This window comes from Petaurus breviceps, unplaced genomic scaffold (assembly GCF_028583685.1).
Source record: "Petaurus breviceps papuanus isolate PSGF00001 unplaced genomic scaffold, PetGlider_PUasm1.0 220, whole genome shotgun sequence".
NCBI lineage: Eukaryota > Metazoa > Chordata > Mammalia > Diprotodontia > Petauridae > Petaurus > Petaurus breviceps.
In genome coordinates, this window is record NW_027185876.1 from 3,214,226 (window position 1) to 3,226,419 (window position 12,194).

The 12,194-nt window shown below is 41.2% G+C and overlaps 1 protein-coding gene across 1 annotated transcript in view; it reads right to left on the minus strand.

The window, feature by feature from the left end:
* Positions 1 to 576: 576 nt before the first annotated feature.
* Positions 577 to 12,194, minus strand: part of LOC138166154 (calcium-activated chloride channel regulator 1-like) — a 39,643-nt gene continuing 28,025 nt past the window's right edge. The window contains exons 11-14 of the mRNA XM_069094560.1: positions 10,855 to 11,122; positions 9,866 to 10,036; positions 4,949 to 5,185; positions 577 to 1,337 (exon numbers count right to left, since the gene is read on the minus strand). Of these exons, the coding sequence (XP_068950661.1) occupies positions 964 to 1,337; positions 4,949 to 5,185; positions 9,866 to 10,036; positions 10,855 to 11,122 (1,050 nt within the window). The 3' untranslated portion in view covers positions 577 to 963. The remainder of the gene's footprint in view (positions 1,338 to 4,948; positions 5,186 to 9,865; positions 10,037 to 10,854; positions 11,123 to 12,194) is intronic.

Consider the following 12,194-nt stretch of genomic DNA (forward strand, 5'->3'; position numbering starts at 1 on the left):
TTTTAGTTATCACTATTAAATTTCTTCCTATTGATGGGGCGGCCAGGTAGCACAGTGAGTAAGAGCACCAGCCCCAGTGTCGGGATGACCTGGAGGATCGAATCCAGGCTCAGACACAGCATCCACCCAGAAACACCTGGCCATGTAACCTTGAGCAAGTTACTTAACCCCAATTGCTTAGGGGCGGCCAGGTAGCACAGTGAGTAAGAGCACCGGCTCCAGTGTCGGGATGACCTGGGGATCAAATCCCAGCTCGGATACTTAGCACCACATGCAGAAATAACTGGCCGTGTAACCTTAAGCAAGTTACTTAACCCTGATTGCTTTAAAAAAAAATTTCTTCCTATTGGATTCAGCACACAATGCCTGGCATGGAGTAGATGTTTAATAAGTGTTTATCAAATGACTGATCATAGGCATGTGCAATATAGTTTCTTCCATACCTAGAATAGTATTTTTGCTTAGTTACTTCTTGTCTAAAACCATTTATATGCCCCTGTTATCTACATAGACCACAGGAATTAGACATTAGTAAGTAGAAATAACACCACAAATAATGACACCAACACAGTAAGATTGTTTAAGACTTATAATTCCCCTTTATTTTACTTGGATTGATTCTGTTACTTTCTTTGTTGTAGAACTGACCCATATTTGACATATTTTTGGAACAAAGTTAAAATATTCCATGTGGAAACATATGTCCTCTTCCCCCAAACTGAAAATGAATTATTGAAAGATACAATTCTCATTTTGATTTACATTTAGATATTTGATTCCATATTTGTTAATATCAATATTTAAGAAATGTACAGTATTGATGCGGTCACTTTGGATAGACTGGAGAATATTAGGACAAACAGGGAGGTAATTTAGGCTAACTTTAAAGTAAGTTTTCAAATGAAATTAACCTTTAATTGCTATTGATTAAACATTAAATTTCAGTTCGATATACTTTCCTGATTAAAATATATTAATAGTTGCAGCTGCCCCAACAACTGCCCAGATTATTGTAGCAACAACATTAATGCTGTAGCTAGTACTGTCTCTGTTAGGACAGGGAGCTTCAGTACTGGGTACTGGATGAGGAGGGATAAACTTAACTGCTTGTGCTATATTCGAAAGTTCTGAGGTGAGATTGGCATCATCAACAGCCTGGATTGCGATGTAGACTTTGGTGCCGTTTACTATTTTCAAAGTTTCTGGTTTAAACTTAAATGTTTCCTTGGAGTTGGCCTCCTTGGGCTTCAGACCAGAAGTGTTCACTGGAGTAGCTTTATCAAAATGGTCTCGGAGATGCACAAAATTTTCACTCATTCTTATTTTATAGTGGTCGGCTGGAAAAAAGCAGATATTTTTAGTATTGCCCAGAACCACGAATAGTGGGTTCTAGTACTCAGAGCAAGCAGCATTAAAGGATACTTCAAATAAACTTTAAAGATAGACTCCATTGAATGTATGGGGACAATCTAGGGAAAATTCCTTGGTCCTTCATGCGATGGTGCTGGGGACAGAGATGCTCTTTCTCTGGTCTTTGCTGGGGAGGGGACAGAAAGGGACCAGGCAGATAGTAACTCCCCTATGGGATAAGGGAGTGGGGTGGGGAGGAGCTCAAGTGTTATTAGTACCCTCTAACCTTCACTGCCCTCAGACAAAGCTCCGATTGAACATTCCTTGCTATAGCTGTAGTATTGAATACAATCATCAATCAATCAACCAATATACAAGCGTTTAATAACTGCCTACTACTTGACAGCCACTATGCTGAGCACTGGTAATAGCTGTCATTAATACAATACTTTTAAGATTTGTAAAGTACTTTATTATCTTGTTTAACAGCTAGCATATACAAAGTGCTTCATTGCATATGCTATTTCGTTTACCAATGGTGCTGTAACTGGTAAATTGGTGCTATTATTTTCCTCATTTTATAGATATGGAAACGGAAGCAGAGAGAGGTTAAGTGACTTACCCAATATCATACTGCTAATGAATGTCTGAATCCTGCAGGGGAGATACAGCCTTGCTCAGGGTACCAACCCAGAGTGGGAGGTAAGAGAAGGATCCTCAGAGCTTAGAAGGGCTACATTTGTACATTAATATAATTATATTGATCTGAACAAATGATGCATCAGAACACATGGAGGGGGGACAGTGGGGGTGCTGCAGGATGCCCAGGCTGAAACACTCCAGTGGGACTTTCAAATGTCTGCTACTAATATTTTAGTTCAGGAATTCCCTAGATAGATTGTTCTTCCAAACTAATTTATATTCCATATGAAATGGGGAAGATCACTTCTCCTTTTCTAGCCTCAGTTTCCCATCTGTAATAGGAGGGAGTTGGAATGGATGATCATTAAGATTACTGACAGCTTTAATAATCTATGAATTGGTCATCTTCAGGTGTAGCAAAAGGGGTAGTGAAAGCTTCCCCCCCCACTCCATCTAAAGCCTATAGAAAGAAAATAATCAGAGTTCATAAACAAGTAAAAAGCAACTTTGGAGAAAGAAATAGGAAACATAACTTTCACCCACTCTTGGAATTAAGATCAGGGAGTATTGTTCTGTTCAATTAGAAGAATAGATTTTTTAAAATGTTATTCTTTGACCAGTTAAGCGAAAAAGAGTTATTTGCAGGAAGGAGAGAAGAACAGTGTATGAGAAAGAAGGGGGAGAGACAGAGGGAGAGGAGAGAAAAAGAAAGATAGGGAGAGAGAACCAGATTGAAAGAGAATGAGGCAGAGAAAAGACCAAAAGAAGAGGGAGTGAGAGGTTGAGATAGAGTTGGGGAGAGAGAAGTGAGGGAGATACATTAACAGGAAGACAAAAAGAGGGAGGAAGAAGAGGTAGGGGAACACAGGATTCTGGGGGCTCCATCCATGTTAATTTTTTAAAGCACCTTGTTGTTCACCTGGGCTGTGCATAAATTACCAGCCTCTGATAATGGACATAAATCTTTGAAATTCTAGTTAATAGACTTTTGTTTTCTGGGATGTAACTTAATTGCTTTTCTTTTCAGATTGTAAAGTTGTTTTTATAGATAAATTTTACATTCCAGAGAATCCTTAAAGTTTTGAATTCTGTAAAGGATTGGCTCATTTTACTTATTGATTTAGTGGATGTACAATTTATAAGCCTTCTGCTTGCTTTCCAGGCTCTCCACAGTCTGGCCATCACTCGGTAAGCACCTTCTGCCCTAATCAGGAGTATTTATCTATTCTTAACTTTCCTGTGAATAGGCCTCCACCCCCATTTTCCAGGAATGCCTTCCATCCTCTCCACGACTCTGCAAAGGCTCCAGTTTTCTCTGATGACTCCTGGCCACACTGATCTCCCTCTCTGGAGTATCATATCACTCAGCTTAGACTTAAATAAATCATTCTCTGCTTACTTCATGTGTGCTTGTTATATGCTCCTTGAGGGCAGAGCCTGGGTCCCATGATTTCTGTAATATCAATAGTACATCTGCATGCCTTTTTATAGTTTACAAAATCTTTACATACATCATCTCGTTGGATTCTCCTACTTTGGGAAGTAGTCAATATAAGTATTATCACCTCCGTTTTACAGATAAGGGATATGACACTCAGGGGTATGCAGTGACTTGCCCAAAGTCTAGCTAGCAAACTAGTTCTCAAATCCAGATCCCCCAGATCCTAATTCTGGTATTCTTTTACTAAGCCAGAGATGCCTTTCTCAATCACCCTGTATAATGCTGGACATGAAACAGGGATCAGGACTGGACATGCAATTTCAGCAGGATGGGGAGTTCCTAGGAAGGAAATTCTTCTATTAAAGCAGGTAGACACCATCTCTGCAATTTATAGTCTGAGACAGAAATGTCAAAGAAGCATCTGCTGGCCTCATCACCGGCCACAACACTCCCAGTGGGGCCTGCACCAATTTAAAACATAATTGGGAGACAGTTAACAACATAAATAAAAATACAATAGAATATAGGAAATGTTAATATGTGGTTTTCTCAGTCAATATGCAGTTGCAGGGATACTCATGCACAGTTTAGTGGCCTCAGTTTCTATCTGTGTTTCATACCATTGTCAGAGAGTTGTTCATGAGTGCTGGAAGGTTGTGACTCACTCATGGAGGGTCACACAGCCAATGGGCTCGGAGATGGGCCTTCCTGGCGCTGAAGTCAGCTATCTGAGACATGCTACCACTGGATAGATAATTGTTCTCAATAAATATCAGCTTGGTGGTTGATTGCTTGATCTATCCAAAAGTCTCTTCAACATTCAAAATCTGTCTGCCTTGTGCTTTGGAAGATTAGTTGCATCCTCGTTGCATTCTCCCTGAAGGTTGTGTCTGAGAGCAGTCTCAGACTAGAAAGGGACCACAGTATCTGTCTAGTCTGACACATACCTAACAAGGAGTTACCCGGTCTTTTCTTGTTGACCTCCAAATGAAAGGGAAACCCTTGGCAGTCCATCTATTCTGGATGATTAGATGTTAAGAAGCTCTGCCTTACATCAAGCTTACATTGTCTTTTTGTTGTTGTTGTAATTTCCAGCAGGTGCTTAATTAATGCTTGTTAATTGATTGTCTGATTATTATATTCTCGATTATTTCTAGTTTGGTCTATGGAACTAAGCAGAACAAGTGGAATCCCTGCACTCCCCTGACACCCTAAAACTTTTCTCCTCTATCACCTCCCTCATCGTAGGACCCTGGAAAGCAAAAGTTTCCAGGGAGGTATTCACGGTTAGACACCCCAAACCCCTCCTTGTAATACGTAATGGCTATTACTTCATGTGCAAAATCCTTTTTAAAAGGTCTGTTCTGGGGAGAAGGGGATATGTAAATACTAAGTACATTTACTAGCTTTACTCAGAGTAGTTTCAGCCTTGGGCTGCTACAGGATTCTTAGGAAATGACGAGACAACCATTGGGGTTCTATTAGGGAGTGTTTAAAATAGATCTTCATTCTTACCTCTTCCTTTATCAAAGTCATCCCCAGGAGCTGTCCATGAGAGAAGAATGTGGTCTGCTTGGAACTTAACCGTCAGATCCGTAATTTTACCTGGCGGAAACTTATCCGGGAGCTGCCCGGAAGGGACCCCTGTCATTGTAAACGAATCTCCAGTGGTTACTCTGCTGAAATCTTCTATCTTCACTTCCATTTCCTTGCCTTTGACTTCAGGTCTTGGTGGGTTCAGGATAATTTTACCTTCCAAAAAAAGTTATTCTCTTTCAATACAGTAATAGAAGTTTTCCTTCTCTTTCTGTGAATTAAAAAATCTGTTCTTTAGTTTACAAAATCTGACAGATAGTATAAATACAGTATATACCACATATAAAGGTAAATAGCATATAGTATATGTAAATACAGTATATAAATACATAAATACTGTATCAAAAATACAGTATTATAGAGATGACATGTAGGCATTTGCCTTTTTTGAGATGGGTCTAACCCTATCTGGCCCCTAACTGGAAATTTAGGGTGACTCATTGGTCTTAACTCGCTGCTGACTGGCATGCTGGAATGGAAAGTTTTAGACATGCTCTGCTTGGACCCAGGCCAGTTCATTCCTCCCTAGGGAGAGTGTGGTGGCCCCCTGTTTTCATGAAGACTCATGATACTGGTGCCAGACTGTGAAGACACCTAACTGGCTTTAACCCCTAGCACATCTCAGGACTACCAAACTCAACTGGTCCACAGGCCTTAGCTTCCCCAGTAGTCAGAATTACAGGTACCTGGCCAGGTATTTACATTTTTTTTTTTAAAGCAATCAGGGTTAAGTAACTTGTTAAGTAATGGCCAGTTATTTGTGGGTGTGGTGCTAAGTATCTGAGCCTGGATTCGATCCCAGGTCATCCCGGCACTGGAGCCGGTGATCTTACTCACTGAGCCACCTGGCCGCCCCTAAGCAATTGGGGTTAAGTAACTTGCTCAAGGTTACACAGCCAGGTGTTTCTGGGTGGGTTCTAAGTGTCTGAGCCTGGATTCGATCCCCAGATCATCCCGACACTGGAGCTGGTGCTCTTATTCCAGGCATTTACATTTGATACAGAGAATGATCTTCAGAAACATTGAGAATTAATTTACAGTTTGTATTTTGAATTAATAAATAGCTATTTTACAAAGCAAATAAATAATAAATGTTTATGAATAATGTGAATAATAATGAATGTTGAATTTAATTGAATCAACTACTATTAGGAACAAAAAGGCTCACAGCTTTAAGTAAGAATAATCTATGAAAGTCTGGATTTTTCTTTTTAACTGTGATAGTAAGGTAAAGTGTGTGTGAGGGAAATCCTTTACATATTATGCACATGTGGACAAAGGGGGTACATAGATTATGGGTCAGATAAGCTGACACACCAATATAGATATAAACATAAACATGGGCCTAGCCATAAACAATAGCTGCCATTCATGGTTTATACACACCTCCCTTTTATCCTTAAAATACCTCTATGAGACAGGCAATCAAAATATTTTTATCTCTATTTTGAGCTAGATTAAATTGAGGCAGACAAATTAAATGATTTAATAATTTAGATCTGGAAGGAATCTTAGGAACCATCAATTCTAGCACCCCCATTTTATAGATGAGGTCTGAGGCAGGACTTGAAATGGAGGCTTACTGATTCCAAGCCCCATGTATCCACTGTACCAAGCTGCCTCAGGAACTCAGGTATTTAGACATTAAAGCTAAGGACATTTTCCCATTGCACCATCTTGTCTCTAACTAGAAGGGTCTATTAGTATGCCAATCACTTCACAGTATATAGATAATTAAATAATTTATATTTTATAATTATGTAAATATATAATCAGGCTTACCAGAATAAATAATGTATATTCTATTAATTCTCACACACACCTAATCTAATCAGACACTATATTTCTTTTTTTTCATATTCATTTATTCATCAAACATTTATTCCCTATGTTACTATAATCAGAGAGGTGAGGTGACCAAGCTGTGGCTATAGGAAGCTAGCAAGTGATGCTGGTTGAGGGCACCAGCCTCTTTTCCACACTGAGGCTGCTTGAAGTCAAGCATTTATAAGCACGGAGAAGTCCAGGCTTTTGTCTGATCTTCCTAAACTGGCTCCAGCACTGTGACTACAGGACTGATCATACCTCGGGTCATCAGAGCCGAAGAGGCAGGTGAGGCCATCTTGTTAGAGTGGGCCAGCTTGGGGAGTGGAGCTTTCCTTAAAAAAAAACCTTTCCTGTTTTTGTGTTTGTGGGGCATGTATTCCATGCTCGCCTGTGCTATGGGCCGCCCGGGGTCTTGGACACAGAAAATACTGAAAGGGGCAAGGGAGCAACAACCGTATCTTTGGCAAGACGTCTTGACATTTCTATTCTCTTAGGTGTGCCCATGTCAAAGACATTAGTGTCCTGGCAGCCTCAAGACCATGGCTTTCTGTCCCTATATGGGTTGTTCCAAACCATTTCTTCTCTCCTCAGCTTTCCATTTCCTCCCTTTTCCCCTCAGCAGATGACCTGACCCTCCTCCATTGCTGAGAAGACCCTACATGAGTTCCCTCCTGTTTCTGTCTCCACACCTTTACTTCTCCCTTGGTGAAATGTCTTCTTTGTCTGAGTTTCACCTCTGTCCTTCACCCTGTCCTCTCCAGACAAACTCCCAAGGAAGATGTCCTGGGGTGTCTGCTCTTTCATGTTCTGTCTCTCCTTTTATACTGGGCCCTTTCCTTTCCTCCTACAAAATGCTTAGGTCTCCCCAGACTAAGATCTTTCTATTTGCTCTGCTATTCCCAGAAGCTCCCTCCTCTTCTTTGTTACTCAGCCTCTAGATGAGTCCATACTGTGTCCACTTCCTTACCACATGGTTATTCTTCAATTCTCACAATCTCGCTTCAGTTCTCACACTTCTGTTGAAACCGCTCTTTCTGATGTCACTAATGATATCCCAGCCACCAGATCCAATGGCCTTTTCTGATTGACCTTGACTTTTATGTAGGGCTTTATGGCTGTGGGCCACTCCTTCCTCTGGATAGACTCTTCTCCCTTATTTTCTTGATACTGTACTCAACAACATTCTCTTTCCACCTCTGACTGTTCCTTGTCAACTTTTTGCCTGGTTCTTCTTTCTCTTCTTGTCCTTTTACTGTGGGAATCCTTTGTTCTTAGTCATCTCCATACTACTTATACATATTCTCTCTCTGTCTCTGTCTCTTTCCAGACTTGGATATGACAAGAGATGGGGAGAAACTGAAGATGAGCCAGAGATTAGGGGTCTTGGTGACTGGGAATATTGTGAGCCATCAATAGGCAGGAAGATTAATAATAGCAGTAATAATAAGGAGCTAACACTTATGCAGTGCTTTAAGACTTGCAAAGGGCTTTACATATATTTTCTCATCCAATCCTTTTCTCTGTCGACTATTTCCAGTTTATCCTATATATACACCTTATTTTACATAGAATCACACAGTCTCAGCTGGATGGAATGTCCGAGATCATCTAATTCAACTGATACCTGAACAAGAATTCCTTTCACATCAGATCCAGCAAGTATTTTCTTGAAGGTTTCTAGTAAGAGGGAACCCACACCCTCCCACAGCAGACTGTTCTACTTTTGGACAGCTCTCATTGTGATAAAATTATTCCTGAAAGCAAAATGAAATCTGCCTCTTTGGAATTTCCATTCTTTGCTTCTAGTTCTGCTCTCTATGGCCAGGAAAAAACAATAATAATGATAACAAAAACAACAATATAATCTATATGGCACTTTAAGGTTTGTTTGCAAAGCATTTTACAGACACGATTTTCTATTTGATCCTTCTTCTACATGGTAATCCTCTAAGGGGAATACTTTAATCCTGATTGGGCCCCTCAATCCTGTTTTCTCCAGGCTTGTTGTTACTTAGCTGTGTCTGACTATTTGTGACCCCACTTGGGGTTTTCCTGGGAGAGATACTGGAGTGATTTGCCATTTCCTTCTCCAGCTCATTTCACAGATGAGGAAACTGAGGCAAACAGAGTTGAGTGCCATGCCCAGGGTCACACAGCTAGTAAGTGTCTGAAGCCGGATTTGAACTCATGAAGATGAGTCTTCCTGACTCCAGGCCTGACACTCTATCCATTGTACTACCTGGCTGCCTGATTTCTCCAGTCTAAATATCCTCAATTGTGACTTACTTTTCCATTCTCTCACTTCTGTGATTGATCTTTCCTGAAGTTTACCTTCCTGTGATGTGGGGCACAGAATTAAACACAGTCCTCCAGCTGTGAGGGACTATTAGTACCATCATTTTAGACCTTCTTCCATTATTCATCCATACAAGGATCAGCTTTGGAAAACAAACTATATTTCTTCTGAGACATAATGGAAAGAGGAGAGGAGACAGAAGCTCTGAATGGGAGACAAGTTAAAGGAACTTGTATCAACAGCCTCATTTTTTTCATCAAAGTAAGAGCTGAGCTGAGATTTCTGTTTTTGAGGAGAGAGGACTGGACACAGGTGCTGCAAGGAATGTGATCAGAGATGAATTAAAAGGGTTCTGGATAACAGGGAGGGCCTAGGTAAGATTACACAAGATGAATTTATAAAGGATGGAAACAGTATAGTTTTGTGACTTTGCCTAGAAGTGATCAATGGTTGAGAGTTGGAGGCAAAAACAAGCAACCCCCCCCCCCAAGCAAACCAAAACCTGCTAAAGGGTGTCCATAAATGTAGAACAGATTTGGGCCTCACTGGTTATCACAGAAGAAGGGACTGAAGCCCAAGGAAGTCAAATACCTTCCCTGAGGACAGCTGGGTAGTGAGTGCCAAGGCCTTGATTTGGACCAAGGCCCTGCAGGGGAGATGAGTGGGGTGGAAGGGGCAGAGGTCTGGAGGAGGACAGGCTCTATGCTGCTTACCATGGTCCACGTAGCCTGGTACATACATTGCTCGGCTCTGGGGTGATCTCATACTTAGCCTGGCTGTACTGTTTCTTGCCTGGACCAGCACTTTTAAACTGTATCTGCCATTTTCATGATAGCTTGTGAAATACCTTGAGTAAATGCCATCATTCTTCACAGTATCAGCACCTGGAGAGAGCAAAGTAAAGATCAAAACTAAGGGAAAATGCCCTCTGTTTGTGGTCAGGAGTAATGTCAATGACAGAGGGCACTACTGCTAAGCTTCTGTTTTAACACGACTGCAGAAAGCAAATCAGGAGCCAGGGCATTAATTATACATAAGTGACACGTAGACAGCACTTTCCCTCTTATCTTGTGTGGGCTTCACAGCAATCCTGTGAGGTGGATCCTGAAAATAGTATCATTCTCATTTGACAGATAAAATGGAGACACGGAGAGTCTAACTGGTTTACCCATGGTCACATGGCTTATAAGAATCAGCAGCAGGATCTGAACCCAGTTCCATCCTGATGCCAGTTCAATTCACTATCCACAATTCTGTTTTGCCTCTCAATTAAGATAAAAGGACTTTTCAATTTGAAGTTCCTTGAAAAAACCAGTAATTCATTAGATTTTTAAAAATGCATTTATGTCCGGATCCAAGTCTAGTCTAGCTCTAAAGAGAAAAAGTTTCAAAAAATTACTGAAAAATAAGGCTATTATTTTAGAATTTTAGCATTGGAACTTAGAGGGCACACAGTTTGACCTTTATTTTACAGATGAGGAAACTAAGGCTCACAGATGTTAAGGAAGCTGCCTAAGATCACATGGTAGTTAGTGCCCAAGCTGGGACTAGAATCCAGGTCACCTGATTCTCTGCCTTTTTTCCCACCACACCACAGACTTACACATCAGCAATTAGCTACACAGAAAATCCAAGTTAAAGAAGCAGGACAAAGGGCATATTTTTTCAAAGTCTTTAGAAGTATAGCTAGGATTCCTGTTACCTGCACCGTTGTCCCAAAGCTCCAAGGTCTCTTGTGATCCGTGCTCTGTTTCTATGATGGCCGTCACCTTGGCTCCAAGAACAGGCAAAAATCCTTGACTCACTTGAGCATAAACAGTCATTGGGCTAGGAAAATGGCCTGTACTTTGGTTCACATGCACAGTTGCAATGACAGGGAGGACTGCAGGACTTTTGGCTCGAGTAGTCACAGTCAGTGTTAGGGTCTGAAGGCCATTTTCATTTTGAAGCTTGTAAATCCAATTTCCTGTCTGAAAGTCAAGATGAAATATTCCACACATTTCAAAGTCTGAATACTTTTTGTCCTTCATTCCCCCTCCCCCTTTTTGGCTAAAAACATTTGGCAACTGGAAGACCATTCATCATTTTTACATGATCAATGATGGAGGGATGGACCAGATCGATTTGAGGGGTTCCCCAGGATCCTGATGAGAGGCAATTGAAGGATGCTGGAAAAAAAATCAGCTTCCTCATCAGTGGCTTATAAGAGAAAGCCTCTTGTTTTACCTTCTCGTTCTTTCTCTCTAGGACTCTCCACCATTTTCTCTTCCTTTTCTAGAGCACAATAAGGGGCTCAGGAGGAGATTTCTACTTCTCCATGTTCCCCTCCCCAGAAGCAGAAGACAGGGACTGGCAGGGGAAGACCATGATGAATTGCTTATGATTACATGTATCCTAAAAGGGGAGATTAAGACACTGTTGTGGAGCTCCAGCCTTCTATCTGGGAGATGGAGAGGGTTTTTTGTGTCTCTGAGAAGTATGGCCTGGGCATCCATCCTTCTCACCACAGGGGAGGCTTCCTGGGTAGCATTTGCTTGGGAAGTTGCCCTTGTGGGCAACCCCAGTTCAAAAGATCCTGATTTCAGGTATCAGATCTTTTAAAGAGAGATTTACTTGTCCCATGGGCTCCTTGGAGAAAGAATCTGATAGTTCACATAGTCTTGTACAGGATACAATTTGCTGAGTGAATTATTGGGTCAGCATGGGGGTCCTATGAGAGTTTGCTTGTTCAGCAAGCCTCATGGTAAGTTCACTTTTTGAAATAGGGATGGGGACTAGACATGTGATTTCACTGACAAAGGGAACTCCCAGGGGAAGAAACTCCCCCTGCCAATTTAGGTAAACACTTTTTCTGTAATTTAGAGAGTTGTCTTACGCTTTAAGAGGTTCAGTGATTTGCTCAGGGCTTCATAGCCAGAACGTTTCAGAGGTGGGTTTTCCTGACTCTCAGACCATCTCTCTCTCTGTCTCTCTGTTTCTGTCTCTGTCTCTGTCTCTCTCTGTCTGTCTTTCTGTCTGTCTGTCTGTCTGTCTGTCTGTCTC